Genomic DNA, 22,937 nt, shown 5'->3' with positions numbered 1-22,937 from the left:
AGGCACAGGAGGCTGCAATGCAGTCCTGAGCACTGGGGGTTAGCTGCATGCTGGTGGGAGGGGGTCAGTTAGAAACTGCCCAGCCCTGCACAGCGGCCTGACAGCGACAGGTCAGGGTGTGAGGCCATTTCGTGCCCTGACCCCTCAGGTGGGCACAAACCACAGGCAAGGAGCCACTGTCCCTGTCGTGCTCATCTCCCTGTAGAAAAGCTACAAAACTGTTGTCAGAAGAGCAGACGACCAAAACATACGCTAGCAGAAAAACAGAGAAAGAACAGAGTTGTAATAGGGAGTGAACTAATAGTAATAATCTGATAGTTTTCTAGCTGCTGTGCTGTTTGTGAATTTGCCAACTTTCTGGTTTGTAACTTTTTAGAAATCTCTGTCTCCAGTCTAAATAAATGTTTGTTGCGATGTAACTTTTTATTCATAATGCTGTGTGCTTTTTCTTAAAGAGGCCGGATACTGTGATACTGAGTTCATGGTGCATTGTTCTTAAAGAGGCCCCTGTTTAGGGACATAAAAACCAGAAGTAGGACATGGTCTGGGGTTCGGCAGACCAACCAGGAAGGACGTTTAGGGGGAACTGAAGAAACTTGCCCCCTGAGTGACCCTGGGGACAGAGGAGAAAGGGGGACGCAGAGCTGGGAGATGGGAGGCAGGGGCCCAAACCCATGCTAGGGGGACAAAGGAGGGGCCAGGAGGGGCTGATACTCAAAAACTGTGAGGGGGCCTGGGTGTTAGCCTCTAGCCCACTAGGAGACCTGAAGGGTGTATACACAGGCCAGGGCCACCCCTGTGGGCAGCCTTGCCCCCAGGCCATCGGCAGGGACCCCCATCAGGGAGGCCCCAAAATCATAGTGACATGCTGAAGCCAGGGGAAGGGCAGGAGCACGCCCTCCAGTGGCCACTTCCGGGCCTTGCACAGGGCTGAATTATACTTATGTTGTGGTTTACGAGAATCACACAGGAATTCTTACTGTCCAGGGGTCTCCCTGGCTCTCTTGAGGGCAGTCCGAGAGAGGAAATTCAGCGCATAGTGACCGCACCAGCTCGGCCAGAACTTCCCACCACATCTGCAAGGCACAGTGGTACCCCGCTCTCTATCCTAGAAGACACCCCTGAAAACCAGGGCAAGATAACCTGGCAACTTCCACGTAGAGGACTGGAAGCACAGGTGACTTCATCTACAAAGGAGAATGAGGACATTTATTTGCCATCATAAAACGTCTTCACAAACTAAGTAAGAAAGATTAATGACTGGTTGGCGTTAACTCCAGAGAGACAGACATTTGCAGGGCACAGCCCCCACCCTTGGCGCCCCATCTTAGTCTGGAGGATCGGACTGTCTCAATTCATCCTCTTCCAAACTCGCATTTCCTGGGAAGGAAAGGGAAACATGAGTACATTTGATATGAACTTTTTTCTATTTTAAAACTCTTTATTTGCTGGACTGGATAATTCTCTGTGTGGGGGCTGTCTGGTGACCACAGGACACTTCACAGATCCTCGGCTCCACCCGAGGGGAGGCCAGCACACTGCCTGCCACCCTGCCCAACCCTCCGAGTCCCCAGACCTGGCCACATGTCCCCTGGAGGCCATGCTCCCTCTCCAGGGGATGTTCCCTCTGTCCAGGCTGCTTCAGGAAGCTGAAGTCTTAGACACCAGCTGGTCCTGATGTCTCGGCCTCAACCTAACCTCCCCCTCCCATTCTCAGACTCCTCATCCCGAGTATTGCTCACACCTGTCCCCTCCCTTTGCTTCCCCCACCATGGCTTCTGGGTGGAAACTGACCTACTTTGTTCTGAGTGGAGCCCCTGCCCCTGCCTCCTGCCTGGCCCCTGGGCACCCACTCCCACCAGCCCCAGAGGAGCGCCCTCCCTAGAGGCTCCCTCCCCACGATGATCAGGACCAGGTCCAAATGCCCCCTCAAGCTCTCCAGGAAAGGCCATCGGAAAGGGACCCTGCCCTGCTCCCCACCCCCGGACTCTGCAGCCTGTCTGGGCAGCATTTCCTTCTCGGTTGCGACGTTCCTGCCCTCTCCAGCAGCCTCAACTCGGCGGCAGGCACCCCCTTCTCAGAAGTACTTCCTAATGCTGCTCCAGGTGAGTCATGCACCTGTCCTGCACACAGAGGTCGCACGACAGACACACAGCAGGCACGCTGAAGTCACAAGGCGGTCCAGTCGCTGACGTCCTTCGAGCTCTCTGCCCATTCCACGGGGGCTGAGCGAGAACTGTGTCTGCCACCTGCCCAGAACCTCCTCCTACGAGCATCTCCGTGCTGCACGGACATGAGCCACCGGTCACTGTGCCTCTGAGGGGTTGCCCCCCACTGCATCACGCACACGAGATACGAGCAGTCACAGGCTGCCGACCAGCAAAGCCAGGTTTCCGGGCCCGGCTCTCAGCCACGGCCTTTCGGTGCATCGCCACCGTACTGGGTGGCGCATGGCTGACCCAGGTCCAAAGCTATGCGTGTCCAACGCCTTTGGATAGCAAACAGCTCTATGTGATTTAATTATTTCACATGTTATTTTTTTTAAAAAGGGAAATGTATTTGCTCTGCATTTACAGCGGAGACCAATGAGGCTGTGTGGGGCCCCAGGCCCGGGCACCACCTAGGCCAGGCTGTTCCCCGACCACTGGAGCCTGTCCACCAAGATAACCCCTTCACATCAGATGCAGGAAGTTGTTCTGAAAGCAGAGAACCCTCTCTGAGCTGGCTGGCAGTGCCCTCAGCACTCAGGGAGAGATCTGTAAAGATTCTAGGAACCAGAAGCCCCAAGGAGACTCGAGGTCACCCCCTCCTCCCAGGACCTGCAGGGGAAGAAGCTTCTAGACTGATGGCTCATTCAAACCCACTTAAAAAGGGCTGGTTCCCAGCACTGCCAGCTCCTGTGCATGCTCCTGTGACTCAGCCCCGGTAAACGTGCAGTAACACACAGCCATGCTGCATATTTCTTGCAGGATGCTGTGGGCTGGGGCCTGCTCTCCTGGTAGAAATGGAGGTCAGCAAAGAGCGGAGAGCAGGCTGGCACCCGCTGTCCCTGTTGCTGCGGAGGGTTGTAGGGGAACCTAGGAGGCAGCCGCCTTCCGGGGGTCTGACGGGAGTTCGCAGAGGCGCCCCAGAGACCTGGGCCTCGCAGCCTGTCCTGGTGCGGATGCCGCCTCACTCCCCCCCAGGCCTCCTGCTCCCCCAGAGCTCGGGCTCACCCTGTTCTATGTTGTCGTAGCGGAAGTCTTCCCGGCCGTACTCACTGCCCTCCTCCCTGAAGGCATCAGGGTCTTCCTCACTGGCCCTCAAGAATTCATTCTCTCCATCGGAACCGTCTGTTAGAGGCTGCGCCTCCTCCATAGGCTCCTCCCCAGCTGTGACAAAACGAAGGGAAACAGTGTCCAGCGGAGCAAGGGCCTGGGTGGGGGTGGCCACTTTCTTACCTGTGTGGTACCCACCCTCCCTCCTGCTGAGAGCAGCACCCCGCTCCTCCCTCAGGGGACCACCCCTCCCCAGGGTAAGTCATCTAGCTCCGGCCCAGGCCTGGCCAACAGAGCATCCTGTCCCCAGCCACAGTGACAGATTCAGGGATGATGACCCTAATCCCAAGGGTCTTGATGACTGTCTTGAAAAAGATAATCTCTCTGTTCCCCAGGTTTCTTGAACTGACTGGGTTACAATTTGATAAAGTCAATGAGGATGAGTCTCCATGGGAAGAGAACAGAGCCAAGGCCTGAGAGCAGAGAGCAGAGGCCTGATCCAGCCGTGCCTGAAGCTGGACCACCTGACCTCTCCACCTGTGTGAGCCAGTGCGTTAGTGCTAGTTCACTCAGGCCCACTTGGCTCAGCTGTTAATCTCTGGCAATTCTTCAATACCCCAGGCGGTCTCCCTACTTCTCAGGAAGACCATTTTGAGGGACATGGAACAGTATGGCCCAGACCCTTCTCCAGGAAAGGGCCTGTCACGCAGCTGCAGTCAGCTGACTTTCCTGAGGTCATGCCCACAGCCAATCCCTGACCAAGGTGAGGGGTAAATGGTCCAAGGGACATTTTAGCTCCAAGGTTTCCCATGGAATCAGCCAAGGTCGTTGAGGGCCTGAGCTGTGGCTTGACCCTGTCCAATCAACCCTGCTGATTACTGCCCTTCGGGTCACAGGAGGCTTGGGTCCCAGAGGCTGTCCCTGATACCCGCCCCATGTGTCTTCTCCCCTGGAGACGGCCTACAGCTGGTCTGTGCAGAGGCTGTTCTCAGCACCCCGCCCCGCCCCCCACCTCTGCAGGCCCGTACCCTCCATTCCTGGGACCTCCTCCTGGCCTGGGACATCCACAGACGGCTGCTCCTCCACGAGGGTCGGCGTCCACAAGGCCAGTTCGGTGATTTTGGTAGCTTTCCATTTGGGAACTGTAGTTACCAATGTTTCTTCCTCCTCTTCCTCTTCCCCTCTTTCCTATTTTAAGTTTGAAAATGTGAATTTGCCAACTGTGTAAACCCGGTGTGGCATACTTAAAGGAACGGGCAAGAGGACAGGCCTGTCACTGCACTGGAGCATTTGTGCAACGCGATTTGGTGGCCAGATCAGCTGCCGGCCGTCTGGACCACGTGGGGCTGAGCACGGCTCTGGAAGGAGCGGGGATGAGAAGCGGCGGTGCCACGGGCCTACACTGTCCCCGCAACACCCGGAAGCCTGCGGGCTTGTAGGACCCTAGACAACACATGCTTTTCCGTGGCTCGGCCACATTTTCCCACTCTGGGGCTCTTTCTGTGGGATAATGCTAACCTCACGACAAGCAAAGAACTAGCAGCATGCTAAGACGACCTTGTAGTGACAGCGATGAGGAAACACTGAAGCTCTAGTCTCAAGGATTACGGAGAGAAAATAAAACTCCAGGGCAGCTACTTTCCATCACTTGGCCCACGGGAGGAAGTCCACGGCAGGTCACAACCCTGTGCCACGAAGTACAAACCTGAAGCAAAACCCACGTGCTCATTACCAACACCCACTTGAGATTTTCTACTTCATTCCATTTCAGTTCTTTAAACGTCGCTCACAGTCCACTACATTGACGCCGTGACGTGTGAACAGGGTGAAACATGCACTTTGAAAACCATTGTTCAGCGAGCTTTTCCGTCAACTCTCTGGGGCCTTGCCGGCCACCCGGTGCCTGTGGCCACCACTCACCCTGCCATGGCATTGGAAAGAGCCACGGATGGTACGTAGTGAACCAGCGTGGCCAGGCTCCAATGGAACCTCACTTACAGAAACAGGAAGCAGACCACGGGCACTGCTGGTGCACACGTGCAGTGTTGCCGCCCCCGTAGAGGACTTTGGGAAGTTCCTCAAAAAAAGAACCGTGGAGTTACCATACAACCCAGCGATGTCACCCATGGCGTAAATCCGAAAGCACAGAGACTCAGGTATTCAAACACCAGTGGCTGTCGCAGCATTATCCACACTGGCCAAGAGGCAGAAACAACCCAAGCGTCTGTCAAGGGAACATGATTCAGCCACAAAAAGAAGAAAACTCTGACGCCTGCTGCAACGGGGACATGCCTCGAAAACATACTGAGCAAAATAATCCAGATGCACACAAACAAATGCAGTGTGATTCCACTCACGTGAAATGTCTACAGTGGGCAAACCCATGGCAGAAAGTGAATCAGGAGTCAGCAGGGTCTGGGGGAGGGGAACAGGGAGGTAGACATCTACTCGCAGACCTTGAGGAACCACAGGCCATTTGGGGAACAAAGTGGCTGTGGTGGACTGACACAAGGAAGGAGAACAGGACAGGATAAGGAACCGGGAAATGAGGGGGCCAGGGGCCCTCTTGGGTGGCGGGGTGCCCTAGCTGTGCCGAGGGGATGCCTGTGGTGCTTTACTATAAGGCCTGTTACCTGCAGGCCCTGGCCAGACAATAACAGCAGGAGTGCAGGCACAGACGCCCCCACCACACCCCCATGCCACCCCCACACATACGTGGGTGCCTAACAGTGACAAATCAGCTGGCTAGTGTTAATGGGAACACAAAATATCAGTTTAGCATTAATATTAATGTTAAAAATTGGAAAGAAAGAAAAATTTTACTTGGTGCGAGTCATCTGAACACCCCCAAAACACTGAGTTACTGCACAAATTTGGTGACATCGTGGTGACAGATTTCAGCCGTCATTTCAGGGACCTAACTGTCCAGAGCCCTCGGCTGGCTTGGAATCAGCTGGTTCCTCCACAGGAAAGCTGGGCCTGCATCTCAGTGATAACTGTGGAGTGATATCGTTTGGTTCTGGACTAACACACGCAAGCAAAGGAGGACGGAAGAGAAGTGAAAGTCCCCTGAGAGCGGGCATGGCCCCTGACCTTGACCGTCAATGGGCTCGGTGTCCCTGAGCCACTCTCCTGCCCGCAAGGGCGGGAAACGAGATATCCTCTGCCACTTACCACGTCTGTGAGCTGATACTCCCCGTGCTGCTCACATCCAATGTCGAACACGTACTTCCCGGGGCCGACGGGCTACGAGCAGAGAGAAGCCGGGGGCACTTCACTCTTGAGAGCCCGGACCCAGTAGAAAGTCCAAACGCTTTAGAAAAGTGACCCCATAAAACCTGCCCCCATCTCGCCACCTGGGGCATCCACTATGGACCAGAGAGGGCTTCGATGAACTGTCGGCTAACGGAACCGCGAAGTATGGGGCCTGTGTTGTCTGTCTTTTAAAACTTAACTACATTTTATCTCTTTATAAAAGTAATACATTTATTACAGAATTTCACTAAGTGAACAGCCCCAGGCAAACTAGATACAGATGGGACTACTACTAATATTTTCGTGTAGTTTCTGTAACCTTGCTTCTGGAACAGAAAGTTTTTTATTAAAACTCCGATCACACTCACGTGCACACTGACCCCCTACTCTGTTTTTACTTGAAACACGGCGGGAACGCCTTCTGCATTTACGAGTGTTCTTCCCCAGCACAGGCTGTCAGCCGGGTCTTTTACCCCGTGGGGGATCTGCTTCACTCATGTAAGGGGCTGATAGCTGAGCTGACGCCTTCCTTCAACAAGGACTGCCATGGGAAACACACTCTGAGTTAAGTCTCTGGGTAAAGCGACACGGTTGGTAGTTGCCCAGGGTGAATTTTCAGCAGTGCCGTTTCTGGGCAACAGTGAGCCCAGCACACACACACGCGAGAAACTAGTTTCCATTCCCACAACAGCGCTCAGAGCCGCTGTGTCTTCAAAGCCTTGTTTTCTCCTGGACTAGAACCCTTCATTCTAGCTTTACATTTGTATTATTAAAAAAGTCATTTTAACTCATATCTTTTAAGTTATTTGTCAGGTTGCATTTTTCCCCCAACATGTTGACCATTTAAATCACATTGATTAATGTCTATTATATATTAAGTGTTGCAAATATTCTAACACCATTCATCATGTAACTCTTACATCTTCTTTATGGTGTTTTCTAATCTATAAAGGATTGTTTTTATTAGGCAAAATCTCCTGGTTTTTTTCTTTATATATTTTTTAGAACATTTCTTTCCTCACTTCAAAGTTAATAAATACTTCTCTCTCTCTCTCTCTTTTTGCTGTGATTTTCTCATTTACATTTAAATCTTTATTTGGCCTAGAAAGTACCTTTATCTATAAGCTGGAGGACAAACTCTGATTTTCATTTTCTCCCAAATGGTTACCAAGTTGTCCGGACACTGTTTCTTGACTTCTCCCATCATTTCTTTATTAATTTAACATGACATCATTACTGAGCACTGAATTTTTAGACACACTTGGATCTGTCTCCAGACTGTCTGCTTCACTGATCTGTAAACCTCTGATCTGTCCTAGCAAATGCCCCACGAGAGGGTTGCTGGGAATCACACGTGAACCACGTGGATTTGAGGAACATCTATAACAGGACATCATCGACAGGTAAATGGAAACCGAGTTTTCAGAGAGCCTGAGGCTACTTCACTCACTCAGGAGTTCCCCGTGTCGACCTCTAACCCCTTCAATTTGTTCCACAGACTGTCTGCTCAGGGACAGCGCCTGCCTGGCCCTGGATCGGAGCTGCCACAAGTGTTGGGGTGGTGGCTTCTAGTTAGTGGGGCTCTCCCTGAGCCCCACTAGGACTCCCCCTGCGCCCCACTAGGGCTCAGACAGAAGGCCAAGAGCAACCACAAAGCTCTCCCCACAGATGACGGGCATGGGTACCCCGACCCGGAGGCCTCACGCCCAAGGTCTGGCGCTCCATGCTGTTCCCCAGTCCCACGGCCACCAGGCAAGGAAGGGCCCGAGGTCTTCCTCCCCGGCCCCAGCCTCACGCACCCAGGGGACACAAAGTCAAAACCCCCATGTGCTCAACAGCAGAAAACATTTAGTTGTTCCCAAAAAATAAGGACCTCACATCTGACTCACTGGTCAGGCCTCCCCGCACCCCACTCTGCCCTCTGTGGGTGTTGGGGTGCTTGGAGGGAGGCACAGCTGCCCCATTTCCCACACTGGGAGGGATGGGAGTGTCTCCCTGAGTTATTAGCATTTTCCGTTCACACGGTTACACAGGCCTGGGAGGAGGGGCTGCATATTTCACTGGCAAACATCACTTCCCGCCAACTTACGTTTTTGCTCAAGAACTTGCCCTGGTACCTGTGGTTCAGGTGAATGAGCTCGGCCGCGCCCTCCTGCTGTCCGTTCACCCAGGTTCCCACATACTTGCTGCCAGTCTCCGCGTAGATGTAGGTGCCCTGCCCATGCCTGGTTGAGACAGGGAGCACAGAGCCTGCTGTTCTGCAGCAGCGACAAGCTTTCTAGTGCAGAAGACAGGCATTTAGGGTGGTCTGGGTGGACGCAGGTACACGAGCCACCTGTCTTCTATATCTGCCCCACCAAAGCACACCTCCTGCTCGCTGTACCCACGCGCAGGGCGGGTGTCGCCTGCTGCCCGGCAGGAACCTTCTTTCGGGTCGGCTGGGTCTTGCTCGGAAGAGGCAGCACTTCTGGGGGCTGAGGCTCAGCCCCCAGAAGGCTCTTTGTCTCTCACGCCCGCAGGGTTCTAAGGTGAAGGACCCATGTGCTCTCTCCAACGAGTGTGCACCTGCCCCGTAGCACATCATCCAGCAGCCTCGCCTTAAAGCCACGAAGGGTCTGAGCTGCTGGGCAGAGCTGGTTCGTGGGCTTTTGTCACGATCCTGTCTCTCAGTGGGACACCGTGACAGTCCCATTACATGAACCAACCCACAGCACTAAAGAGAACCGAACCTTTGGTGAGCAAACCAGTCTCCAGTGTAGGTGTCGTTGTTGACATAGTAGTAGATGCCGTGGCCGTGCCTCAGGTCGTCCACCCACTCCCCTGGAAGAGAGGACACAAAAGCAAGTCCTGGTGAGAAGCAGGGAGCCCACCCTCCGTCACCATCTCTTTCCACTCTGACCCCCTCCACCCCACACCCCTGCCTGCCGACCAGAGGCCTGCAGTGGGGAGCTGGCTGAGGGAGGCTGAGTCGGGGGCTCGCTGAGCCCACTGTGCAGGTGTGTGATGGGGCCACAGAGACCCACGTGTGCCGACAGCAGGCCTCACAGCTGGCCAGCAGCACAGCAAGGATTCAAACCAGTGTTTGTCCGCCCTGTTGCCGGGGGTCCCAACCCTCCCCTCCCCTGCCTTGTGTGTGTTCAGTGATCCAGCGGTCCCCTCAAGGCTTGACCCTCGGCCACGTGCCAGCATTTCACTCCATGCTCCACCTTGCCCCCGGGCTCCAATGCGCCTTTCCAGCCCAGCCGCCCTGGGCAGCCCCACCTGCACTCGGCTTTGTCCGAGTGGACACTGTGTCTCTGCCAACCGGGCCTGCGGGCAGACTCCTCCCTCCCCTGGGCGTCCTTTCCTGCTCACCTCCGTGCACGGCCTGCTCACTTCTTGCTGATTTGATGGGACATATTATAATAGGTAAAGTGATCACAAAATCCCTAACACGCCTCTACCATTAGGACAACAACAAACTAGTTCTTGAATGTCATCAGTTAGAAGGTACTGAAGGTATTTCTTCACCGAAAACTCACAGTGTCTTTAAACCTTACAGCTCACATTTGAAAGAACCTTAATAGAGGTTTCCTAAGTCCACAACTACCCTAAAAACCAACACGGAAGCTGGCCTCCAGGGTAGTTCAGCAAGAAAAATATGGAAGTGTTTTGCAGAAAATTTTCAAAAATGAAAGAAAAAAAGAAATTGCAAAAGGCAGTAAATTTCAAGCCAGGGAGGAGGGGTAAACAAACTTTTGCAAAAGTTCCAGTTTCCCTGACAACTTGTCAGAGACTCTGCCCAGTGATCACAGTCCACTGATACCAGTTAGCACCGTGACCGGCACTGATGACGTCCCATAAACTGCAGACCGAGGAGGGCGGCCCAGAGGAAGACCACCAGCAGGGCTGCTCACGGGACAGCTCCGAGTCAGGCTCCTCCCTCTGAAGTGAATGCCCTTTAACACGTTTATTGCCATTGCTTTACCTTTAAATGCAACTTTTTGTTTTCAGTCTTCCTACGCCTAATCCCTTACTCTTTCATCACTCTGGAACATATCAAGAATAAAGTGTTTTTCAACAATGTTTCTTTCCAGGAGAAACCCCTATGGTTGGCGGGTGAGTGGGTGGCGGCCTGGGCTGCATTTTTCTCTGCTGGAGCACCTGCCAGTTATAAATCTCTCCATCTGCCTTCTCCCCCGTGGCTCCCTACAGATCTGCTGCTCTGGAGACTAAAGACCATTGGAAAGTAAAGGCCCTCCCAATATAAAAGAGAACATGATGCTCTTCCCCCGTTTAAAGCACAGTTGGTCATTGGTTTGCCCTGCTGGACCCTCCCCACCCACCCCAGCTACTGGGTCAGGGAAACACGGAAGAGAAGGAAGCTAGCACTTCTGGAGACCCACCAGCGAGGGTCTTGCACTCGTCACCTCATTTCAGATGTGAAATAACCAAAATGCGGTTTAGCAGATGCAGCGCCTGAAACCCAGAGAGATCATGCATATGGCCCAAGGTCACAGAGCAGAACTAAAAAGCAGGTCAGGGTGTGTACGGTCTCAATGTGTCATGCCCTCCTCTCCACGAGCACCCCAAAAGCCAGGCACTCACTTCTTCCTCCAGCTCCTGCCATCTGAGAGCTTCCAGAAAAGCCAGCTTCAAGTCCTACCATCTTATTTCTGCACAATTTTGTCATTAAACATTGTCCTGTGTATCGGCTATATTTGGCAGGTCACAGGACCAGCAGGGAGAGTTAGGTTCCCTTCCTCTCCTCTTCCAACCTCCCAGCCCTCACTGGCCCTCGGTCTCTGACACCCACTCACCCCTCCAACCTCATCCCCCACCCTCTAAGCCTCCCTACTTCCCTGCCTCTGGTCGAGTTGACCGCCTACCTAAGAATGGCCTCCAGATCCCTCCTGTCACAGTGCCGCAGCGTCTGCCCATTCCTGGGCTCCCCGACCAGCGGCGGCTTGGCACCTGGGAGACCGCACCGTGCCCTATGCCTCGGGCACAGTTTTGGCACACTCGCCAGCCAGCAGAAACCCATTCTGTGTCCCTTACAGCGGCTGTCACCAAAAGACAGTGAAGAAGTCAGCTATGTGCTCACTTAGACTTCATGGTTGGAAGGAGGTTCACTGACCGAGATGAAGGCAGCACTGATGCTCCTGACCTCAGAGAAGGACCTGAGGCGTCACTGCCCCCTGCACACCACAAAACCGTACAGAATTGACAAAAACTTACAACTGTTTCCAAAGAAGTTTTACGTGTCAGCTGACCTCCGTGTTAAGATGCTCTTCAATCCCTCTTTCTGAGTATCTTTGTTACATACTTTGTATGGCACTCAAACTGTATTAACATCTACGCCGAAATAAAAAATGACAGCAATGAGACTAGGTTCATAAGGATTTGGTAAGGAATAAATTAAACCCTGAGTTAAACTGTTTAAAGTTGATTTAAAAAGCAGCAGGTGTGTCCTCCGGAGCAAGCCTTCTAAGACCTATGAGATGGAACAGAAACCCCATCTCTGGCAGGGAGGGCGCAGCACCGCTCCACTCGGCCTCGGGTTCTGGCATGAACTCTGCTTTAGAACCCCCGGGTTCTGGGTTCGCTCGGCAATGAGACAGTCGGCTCCAGCTTGCACCCTTAACACTGCCTTCATCTCGGTCAGTGAACCTTCATTGAGAAGCGGTGCCTAGAGACCACACAGGTACGTGGGCACCCAGCCAGCATTTACTGAATGCCTCCCCTCCATCAGGGATGATTCTGAGTATGCCACATGTATCAGTTCACTGCAGATGACAAAGCTGAGGCCGGGAGGGATGACATCCCCTGGGCAAGATCACACCTACTGACACCACAGTTTAGGGCTGGGGTGACAGATCTCTCGGGAAAGCTGATGAACTAGACAACTTCTTCCCCAAAAAGAAGCCCAGAACATAGAATTTTGCACAGATTCTGATGGCTCACACCCACTCCTGCCTTGTCTCTCTTCCCATGTTTGGGACTTCCTCCGTCCCTTATCGGAATTAGACTGCGGCTGTAGGCACAGCAGGCAGGGCCTGTGGCAGCAGTGCGGTTCTTGGAAATAGGGGGATGAGAATCTCCCTGAGACGTAACACTGGCACGTAAAGAAGTGTGGCAGAGATCAGAACACTGGTTTAAAGAGGCAGGATGTCTCTCTGATGAGAAGCCCTCAGGGAAGGTGCCACCAGGTCTAAACAAAGAGTGTGCTCCTCTGAAGGGGTCCACGACCAGAAATGGAAACAGAAAAGACAATGTCCAAGAGACAAATGCCACAGGGCATCTGATGTCATGGGCGCAGCCCCCTCCCCAAGGCTTGTGCTGGCCCAGCGGCCTCCCTGCCTTGGCTCCTCAGCACACAGGCTCGCAGCAGAGAACGTGCCGGTCACGGGGGCCGTCACATTTCCCACAATTGCAAGGCTTTCTGGTTTCTGCATCAGCCCTGTGAACACAGGAACACAGTTTGTGTTTGTTGAATGACTGTCTAATGTGGAGAACTTCACACTTTCTCACTTATCTCCATATTCACGGACAATTCCCCAAGAAGACCTTTGCAACACAAAAACCTGCCTCGTGAGAACATTTTACCTTCATATTTTGATCCGTCGGGGTATACAAAAGTGCCTTGACCATGCTTTTTGTTTTTAAAATATTCTCCAACGTATCGAGCACCATTTTTAAATTTGTAGGTCCCCTGAAACACATTGATTACAGGGTTCATATAACTCCTGAATTAAATACTCACTAATGGCATGTTAGGTATAGAAAACCACCCACTCGAGTCACCAGTTCCAACCTGGCCGTGTCTCTTCCCGTGCTCGTAGCTCCCCTCGTACACGTCCCCATTGGGCAGCCGGGCTCTTCCGTGGCCATGCCGTTCGCCTGCCTCATTTCGTTCCCCTTCATACTCCTGAAAACAACAATGACAACAACCAATAAAAGCAGCCCAGTGACCGCCGCCACTCTGCAAGTGCCAGCCACATGCTAAGCATTTTATAAATAGTAGTGCGTGGAGTCCTCCCGATCCTCGGTCCAGTCTGGGTGAGGCAGGTAAGCACGCCCGGGCACGGAAAAGTTACAAATCCAGTGGGGCCGTCTGAGGAGAGAAACTGGGAAGCTGACTGGGCAGGCGTCGTGGTGGTCACTGAGCAGTGCCTTTTTTTGAAGTGCTCCCCAGAGAGACCAGTCAGGGGGTGGGGAAACGGGTAGGAAGAGGAGGTCACCAGGCACAGGTGACATCCAGGGATGTCCCAGTCTCAGCCTCATCGAACAGGGGAATCTGGAGTGCAGATCACAGCAGCTTGTCCTGGTTTTTAGCACTAGCTGCTGGCTGCTGGGGGGGAGGTAACTCCCAGCCACTTCTGGCTCTCCGGACTGGCTGCGTGGCTCCAGTGCGTGGAGGTACTCACCCTGCAGCAAAGCAGGTAGAAGGTGGGAGATAGAGGTACACAGCTAGTTAAAGGGTCCGGGCAGCCACAGATGGCATCTATCACAGCAGAGGTGCTAGATTTTTCTTTTTCTTTTGAAAGATTTCTTTATTTCATTTTAAGATTTATTTATTTACTCAGAGAGAGAAAGGGAGGGAGAGAAACATCAATGTGCAAGAGATACACGGATCAGCTGTCTCTTGCTTGCCCCCTACTGGCCCACAACCCAGGCATGCACCCTGACTGGGAATTGAACTGGTGACCTCTTAGATTGCAGGTTGGCACCCAATCCACTGAGCCACACCAGCCAGGGCTAGATTTTTCCATTCATTCGAAACTATCTCAATCCTGTACCCTGCACAGACAGAGAGAGGCCGAGGCTCCAACCTGTCAGCTAGGAAATGGCCACCCTCTGGCTGAGTGAGGTTCATTCCTGGACAGAACATACATGCTCACACAGAGCCCAGCTCACTGCACTTGTGCGTCCCTTACCTCCGCTCTGCTGCCTAAACTGAGGAACAATTCCAAAGACCTGGGTTCCCTCAAGAGTGAAGAAATAACATGTGATCATAGACCTATATGGTAATATCTTCAGGAAACCTTCCTGAGGTTGAGACCTCCTCAGCATGGCTTGAAGGCTGCCTGAACGCAGCTTTCCTTCATTCACCTGGACCCCGAGGAGCCAAACTCCATTGCAGAAATATTTATCAAGAACATAATGGCACCTTGGGAGGACACAGCCATCCACAGAAACTGCCCGGATGGAGGGTAACAGCAGGGAGGAGGACTTGGGCTTGACTTCGAAATCTTTGCCTTTAATGGGAGGGGGCCAGAGAGGGAAGGCATGTGGCAAGCAGAGGTCATAACGTTTTACCTTTCACCACCAACTTACAGAACTATTATGGTCTTCCTCCCTATTATGCGACCCGGGCCTCCGGGGGTTCGCCCACCACCGCATAGCCCGGGAAGCGCTCACCCCTCACCCGGAGCTCTCACCCCAAGATCATTTTCTCCCTCCTCCTCCAACTCCTCCGAGCCCAGGTCCGACATGGCCTCTCCTCAGCCTTGATCCCAGCCGCTGCGATTATGTTTTCCAGTAAGCACCAGCAGCCCGCACTGCAGCGTCTGCAGTCACCATGGAGACGCAGCCAGCCCCTCCTACCTCCCCGCAAAAGGGCTGTGGAATGGGAAGGAGCGAGGAGGAGCCACTTGCAGCCTCTGTGCGACGTTATAGCAACGGGACTCACTGACCAATCGCCGCCCCGGACGGGAGGGGCGTGGCCTGGAGCGAAATTAGTACCCTTCGGCTCTCTAATTCCGCGCCACTTAGCTGACTCGGGGAAACCGTTTGATCTGCTGCTGAGTGATGAGGCAACAAGGAGCCACCTTTGAATCAGGCCCCTGAAGAGGAGGGGCGCTGGAGGCGTGTCGGGTCTCCTCCAGAGAGGGCTTGGTTCTGGGCACAGCCCCTTCCGACCCCGCCCCTCGGCTTCTCGGTCCCCCGCGGGTTTGGCAGCTCCTCCTCACCTTTCTAGGCTCTCCCGCCCCTGCGGTGTTGGGGGCCCACAGAGTTGCGTCCTCCTAGTTCTTCCCTTGAGTTTGTAAACATCTCCTCCTGACTCTAGGAGGCAGCTCTGACCTCTTAGCAGATACGCGTCCCTACGCACGCTCTACACGAGTGCGCGCTCGCACATACACATACTCATTCACACTCCCACTCATTCGCTAATGAGCCCTCTTCCTGCCATCTGACAGTCTCCTCCAATATCCGACACTGCCTGCAAAAAGGGCCCCTCATGATCTCTGCCCCAGTTCCTCTTTCACGGCCGGATCCGGGCTTTCTTACTCGCCCTGTAAACTCCGCAACAGCCTCTAACTGAGCCTCTGTGCCTCCAGCCTCTGGCCCTCCTAGCCACATCACACTCCTCCGCAACTCAGAAACTCAACCCAAATGCAGGACTGTCTCTCTCCCTGGAATTCAGTTTCTCCATGTTCAAGGCCCAAACCATCTTCTTAGTCTGGTGACCTACCATTCCCTTCCTATACTTGTTATGAGTTTCACACAAAACCAAACCACAGACACTTCCCCCGGATGCATCCTTCACTTCCCAACTTCTATGTCTGCCTGTGCCATACCCTCCCCTGCAATGCTCGCTTCCCCCAGCTCTATCTAAAAACATAGCCGTTTTTCAAAGACTAGCTAAGGAGCCACTTCCCCCCCCCCCAAAAGCACCTAATTCATAAGGGCACCCTCAGGGAGAGAGAGGGGAATGGGAAGTGGAGAAGGAGGAAGGACTCAGGTCTCTGTGTCATCCATCTATCATCCATCCATCTACTTTAAAGGTCTGAGTGTGTCAACAGGCCAATTTGAATTGTATGTGGTCAGCCCTGGCTGGTGTGGCTCAGTAGACTGAATTGTATGTGGTGAGTTTGTTTTATTAGTATACATTAAGCATATTTTTCTGTATTTTTAATTTTGTACATTAAATATATGAAACCTCCGTCCTTCAGCTTCTCTTGATCCTTTAAGTTAGATGTGCTACTGTCTCTCTCTTAACTCCCACAGTACCCCGAATCATCTTTATCACACGCACGTTCTGTCCCGTGCAGCAGCCATCTGGGTGGTTATCCAATTTCTGGACACTCAGAAGCCTTGCCACCCTTATGCTCGTCTCCCCACAGCACCTAGAACAGTGTCTTCACACAGTAGATGCTCAACCAAGCCAGTGAAACCCAGTCCATACAGGCCTGTAGAACCTTAGTGAGATGAAAATATGGTTGAGGTTTTTTTATAATCTGTTTTACTTCAAAGAATATTTGCAGGTGCGGAAATAAACGAAGACCATCCAAATGAGAACAAGCAATGACTATGTATTCAGGGCTTGCTATTGCAAGGGAGTCAGCCATTATCATTTGCATTTGGCAGAGAAGTGAGAAAACTTTTTAGGGGGAAAAAAGGCAGTGCTCCAGGTGTGCTCGATTGGAGACAGCCGGCGTGCTCCAATTGGAGGTGGCTGGCTGGCCCGAGGAAGCAGCGGGAAAGCTAACTAGAAGTAGGGTGTCCTGGGTGACAGGCTAGTGTGCAAAGTCAACTTTCTCTCATTGGTCCTAGAAAAACTCTGTTATTAATCAAATCCTGGCCACTTGAGGCCAACTATAGATATCACGATTTAATAGTTTTTCTTTGGGGAAAAGTAAGAAGTTTGGAATAATAGAGCATTATTTTCTTCTTTAAACTTGGCCATTGTCACATTTACTACAATCAAGCATGTCTATAATAAAACATCAAAAGGATTATAGATGTTAGAAATCTGGAATGGTAATCAAGAATATGCAAACAGCCCTGGTTTGTGTAGGTCAGTGGATAGAGTGCAGGCCTTCAAACCAAAGGGTTGCTGGTTCAATTCCCAGTCAGGGCACATGCCCGGGTTGTGGGCCACGTCCCCAGTAGGGGGTGTGGGAGACACAACCACACATTGATCTTTCTCTCCCTCTCTCTTTCCCTTCCCCTCTCTATAAAAATAATTTTAAAAAAAAGAATATGCAAACAAATTTTGGCTTTTTGCCTATACAAATAAATGTGAAAACTTTAACTTTCAAATGTGCTTTAACAAAGAAGACAGTAACTAATGTTCACTACGTTCTGACTGTGCTGGTATGTTTTAAGAGTTTTTATATGAAGTATCTCATTAAACCCTCACGATCAATTCCCCATTCTAAGGAAAAAGGAACCTCAGAGAAATAAAGTCATTGCTCAAGATCACACAGCCAGTGCGATTCAACCCAAGTCTTCTGACTCAAGAGCCATTACTATTGACTCCCAGACCTCTGATTTAAAGAAATAACTCTGGCTTTCCAGAAGTGACTTTAAACCACCTATCAAGCAGAGAAGCCCTGGCTCAATAAGCCGTAGATCGACACAACAGAAAGTGGCTTAAGCAAACCCTGTCCTAAATCACATCACTAGCAGCTGGGTGCCCAGCCATAGCACTAGAGAATCCTGAAATTTACAATTTATGGCTCATGCAAGTTAGTCCGAGTTCCTTCCAGAAAATCTTTCAATGCAGTAATTTCACTACACTCCAGATTTCTCAATTGTCCGAATAAGGCAAAGATGGAGTAAACCACAGGGCTGCCTTCCAGCTCCCAGCAGCCGTCGGGGGACAACATCCAACCTCCTCCTTCCAGTAAGAGGCTGCGCCCCAGCTCAGGTCAGACAGAGCCTCATTTGCTCTCTTCCTCTGGAGACCTGTGAGGGCAAGGGAGGGGGGGTGCCTAGGAAGATGAGGCCAAGTCGATTCCTGGTACGCCATACATACTCCCTGGGTGACTTGAACGTGCTTGGTGATCACAGAAGGAGCACTTTCAAGCGCAGAAGGCCCTCAAAACACTTGCTTAACTCATTTTCCTCCTTTTTAGTCTGAAATGAGAGGCAAAAAGGGAGAAACACCCTTCTCTATCTCGTAAAGACCTTGTTGGGAAGGCACTTCCCATAACCCACCAGCAGGGCCCTCCCATAATGCACTGGCAGGGGTCTCCGCCTTCCCCACCCAGCCGGTCCTTCCCGTCATGCCCCGGAAGGGGTTTCCCGTCACCCCGCGCAGGGCCCTGGGCCGAGGCAGCCGTGGATGGAGAAGGGGGGGATCAAGGCGGCAGGGCCTCAAGTGAGTGCGGAGGAGGTATGCCCACGGTTCCGCCAAATTCTGTTTCCTCAGGAAGAAATTCTCTCCTTGCCTTTCTTTCTCGCATGTAAGTGAGAGATACTCACCCCTCTCCACGTGACTCCCCCGCCAAGTACAAAAGGGATGAGTAAAGAAGCGTGGGGCCTGCTGGCCAAGGTCGGTCTCCGCAGAGACCCGGCGCGGGTGCCTTTTGCTTCCACACGGGGTTGCCCAGAGGGAGAGAAAGTGCCTTGGAAACCCTCCTGGGGTCCCCTTCCTCTCTTCCACAACTGTAGGGCCCACCTTGGAGCTGGGGGCCAGGCAGCCTGGCGGTTGCCATGGGGACTGGCCAAGTCCCTGAGCTTTTCTTCTGGGCTACCCCGGACAACGCAGAGGAAAGGCTGTAAGAACTGTGAGGAGCCAGAAAAATGCAAACAGGGTGTGTTGGTTTTTTAAGTGTCTAGCAACCTCTCAGATAAAAAGCAGGGGCTTCCAGCAAAATGAAAGCAGGCTCGTCTTAACGATGGAAATGTGGTTATCAAAATATTTGTATTTCTGCAAATTTAAGAATTACAGATGCACTTATATAAGCATACACCTATAGATACAGGGGTATGTGTAGGTAGACATTAAAAAGACAGGAGTTGCAACTTTCTAAAAGCAGAGGGTTGTTTTTTTGTTTTTGTTTTTGTTTTGACATTGAGTGGATAGGGGTCAGACCCAGGGTTGGAATCCCAGCTCTGTTTGCTTCTCTTTGAAACCGATTTACCCACCTGGAAAATGGTGGTGGTGGTGAACTTGCCCTCCTGGCACTGTTGTGGGGTCTAAATAGATGTTCACAGTGAGCACAGCACAGTGCCCAGCACACAGTGAAGCACTTAGCAAATGTTAGCTATTATTACTGTTACTCATTGTACTGTTGTCACTCACGGAGGAAGCTGAGCACCTTTTGTCTACCAACAGGTCTTTGGGAGACTTTGGACAAGTGTTGACTCATTTTCAATCGTCATTTCTTCCTGAAGAGGCTCGAACTGCTAAAGCTGGTTTAGCCAGGTAATTGTGACAATCGGAAGTTAGCCTGTGATTAACTAATTGTATGCTAATATATTATGAGGGCAGGAAGAGGTGGAAGTTTCCAGAAATATAGCCACATGCAGATTCTTAACTGTTCTTCAAGGCTCTGTCTCCTGTAAAATGGCAGCCAACAGGAAATAACCAGGTAGACACACCTCACCTGAGTCCCACAGTTTATGGGAGGGTATTGAGAATGCTGTCGTCAGGAGGGGAAAGTCTTTTCCGCCCAGAAAGCAGGATCATCCAGGATTATTCAGGAAGGCCCCACACCCACCGGCAGACGGTTGGTGGAGGCAGCCAGGGTGGAGTGAGACTGAAATCCAGCAGACTCATTGCAAGTTGGGTGGCCACTCCGGGGAAGGGCCGGAGGCTCGGCCCCTCCCCCGCCGCACAGCACAGCGGGCAGCACAAATAAGCACTCAGTCCACATGCGCTTACCAAACTGAGTGTCAGATACCGTGTTACCACAGAGCCGCACTTCATGCGACACTTGGGGAAGAAAGAAAAGTGAAGTAAATCCATTGTTAATTCTTTTTTTATGATCTTTTTAAATTCTTCCTAAGTCAGATTCCATTTTCCAGAGGCTCCCTCAGTACATCAGTTACATGACTACAGTTGGGTGCGCTATGTCCCTAGATCAAATTCTAGGGCAATGGGGGGGCTATGAGGAAATGAGAAAAAAATGACATACCCGTCTGGGGCAAATTCAACATTAATCCTTACTGTTGAAAAAACGACAAACTGTGATACCTACAGCTACATGTCAGTCCCTCCTTCTCAAATGGATGTCACTCTTCCCCACTAGTGGGTACGTAAGGTCAATTCTGCTCTTGGTATCACAGATGGCCTTGCTCTGGCCCATGTGGCATGGTGGTGGGAGACCCCATGGTACAAGAGGCTGCACCTTCCAGGGCCTAGGCATGGGTCGGGTCCTCCAATGAAGGGACGGGGAGGAGGCTGCAAGCTGAGTGGCGTGTGCACTCTTCCCCCAGAGTAAGGCTCTCCCTGCCCCACTTGCGGGAAGGTCCTAAGGATCACATAAGGTAATGAGGGTTAAAGTGCCCTGGAAATGCCACTGCTCTATAAACATGATGTGTATATTTAACTTGGGTTTTTAAGTCACTGATTATACAATATTTGATGTAGACAGAAGAATACATGTTCTCTTGTGTCAGTAATGTAGCAAAGTAACACAGTGGAACACCTGTGAAATCATTCTCCAAAAGAAAGGAACAAATGAATAGAATCCCTGTGAACATCTGAGTGCGCAGATCTCTGTCCCCATCTCAAACCCAGCTCTAGAATATTCAGTTCAATCCATTGAAGAGTCACTGTGTGTGTGTGGGGGGGAGCATTAAGACTCAATACACTCTACTGACTGCACTGCCTCCTAGGCTGGCCGCCCCCCCCTGCTGTCTCCAGCAGAGTGAGTGGCCCCGCTGCTCCCCCACATGCTATAAGTAGTTTTCCTTCTTTGCTAATTTGATGGGCAGAACAGTGTCTCATGGTGCCTTTACTTTTCATCCTTGGTTATTTGTGAGGATAAGCCCCTTTTCCTGGACCCGGAAGGCTTATTCTTCATCTACATTAACTATTGTTAGTTATTTAGATAGTTTTTCTGCAGGACACCCTCATCTATCTGAGTATGGCGTCCCTTCCTTCTGAAGTGAGATCCCTGTGCTTCTCTGCCTGGTGAACAATTCTTCATCTTCACTATCTTACTCAGATGTAACCTCCCTGGGGACACCTTTCCTAACTGCTTCAAGCCCCTTGTGACCATTTGTTGGTGGTGCTTCTGTCGGACTCCCCGCACGGTTGCGACGCATTTCCAGGTCAGCTTCCCTAAGTGTCCTCAGGGCCTAGACTCCCGCAGTCTGGCACAGAGCCTGACCCATAGTCTGGGCTCAAGGTGTTAAAATTGCTAAGTGCCATTGGCAAGTTGGGCAAATACAGTAAAGTATAAAGAAGAACATGAAGATGACCAATAACTTCACCTCCCAGAGACGGCCATTGCTGGCCTTCTGGTGGGAGTCCTTTGGAATCTAAGCTTTTCAAGTACATACAAGGTCTGTCTGGGAAAAGTCCGGCCATTGTTAGTATGAGAACAATTTGTGCAACATCGATGCAACCTGGCAGCCAAGGAGAGTGGACTGGAATGTGTGTGCATGAACAATGACGACTTCACTGCACTAGTCAGTGGGGACAGGAGACGCCATTGAGTGAGCCTATGTACAGAAGCCAAAATCGAGTACAGCAATGAATTTGCATCAAATTTTGTGTTAAGTTTGAACATTCCTCTGTGGAAACTATTAGGATTCAGAAGGTTGCAGCTATGGTCAAGTGGTGACTGGCAGCTTCATCACGACAATGTGCCCACTCATGTACCACGTCTCATGCAGAGTTTTTTTGGCAAAACATCAAATCACCCAAGTGACTCAGCCCCCAACAGTCCAGATTTGACTCCTGGCTTCTCCCAAAACTAAAATCACCTTTGAAAGGGAAGAGATTTCAGACCGTCAGTGAGATTCAGGAAAATACAATACAGCAGCTGGTGGAGAACTATGTGAGGTCCCGAGGTGACTCTCGTCTGCCTGGAACGCAGGTGGTGCTTCTTAGTGGGGGCTCTTCATTGCGTTCATCATGGACATTAGTCATTAGACAGCGATCTCCTGCACTCACCCGTAAGCACTGTTAGAATCCTGATCGGTGGAGATAAAACTAGCTTCTCCATACCAGGTAAACAGGTTCGGACTTCACCTTTCCTTATCTCTCAAGTAATGGTTAATGCGTCGATGTTTTCCAAGCTTGAGGCGTTTTTTTGAGCTCCAAATGAAGTCCAGTGTCCTTGAAGCTTGAGGCATTTTTTTGAGCTCCAAATGAAGTCCAGTGTCCTTGAAGCACCCTTCAAGGAGAAAGCACCCAGTGAGGCAGGGCTCGCCCATGGACCAGCCTGGGCCTTCACCGGGGAACGTCTGCTCCTCACGTGGATGGCCCTCCTGCCACACTGCGTGGTTTCCCTGGAGAGCCCGAGCTCCTGGACAGAAGGTCCTTTTGTAAGTTCCAGCTCTGAGCCCAGGGCTTGCTTTGCATAAGAGGTTTTCATCTGGCTGACCGAACCTTCCAGTAGGTGTCAGAGTTGCCTCTTTCTTAAGACCAGGGAAAAGGAGTGACTCCGCACAGCCGGCTGGGGGGATGGCAGAAGCTCCCCTTCACGTTGGGTCTGCCCACCTGTCTGTCCCCTCGGAGCACTCAGGCCCCCTGACATG

General features: G+C 51.7%; 1 protein-coding gene across 1 annotated transcript; it reads right to left on the bottom strand.

Moving 5' to 3' along the window:
• Nucleotides 1-1,222: 1,222 nt before the first annotated feature.
• Nucleotides 1,223-15,019, bottom strand: RSPH1 (radial spoke head component 1). Its single transcript, XM_037144591.2, has 9 exons — nucleotides 14,933-15,019; nucleotides 13,306-13,419; nucleotides 13,098-13,203; nucleotides 9,242-9,332; nucleotides 8,602-8,737; nucleotides 6,432-6,503; nucleotides 4,286-4,445; nucleotides 3,216-3,371; nucleotides 1,223-1,380 (listed from the first exon to the last, which is right to left on the bottom strand). Exons 1-9 carry the CDS (start codon nucleotides 14,984-14,986, stop codon nucleotides 1,328-1,330), a joined length of 942 nt encoding a protein of 313 aa, XP_037000486.2. The 5' UTR covers nucleotides 14,987-15,019; the 3' UTR covers nucleotides 1,223-1,327.
• Between the last annotated feature and the right edge of the window lie 7,918 nt (nucleotides 15,020-22,937).

The sequence above is a fragment of the Artibeus jamaicensis genome, unplaced genomic scaffold (assembly GCF_021234435.1).
Source record: "Artibeus jamaicensis isolate MK-2021 breed Jamaican fruit bat unplaced genomic scaffold, CSHL_Jam_final scaffold_474, whole genome shotgun sequence".
In the NCBI taxonomy this organism is placed as follows: Eukaryota; Metazoa; Chordata; class Mammalia; order Chiroptera; family Phyllostomidae; genus Artibeus; species Artibeus jamaicensis.
The sequence above is the reverse complement of the archived record's forward strand: the minus strand, read 5'-3'. Positions and strand labels throughout refer to the sequence as shown.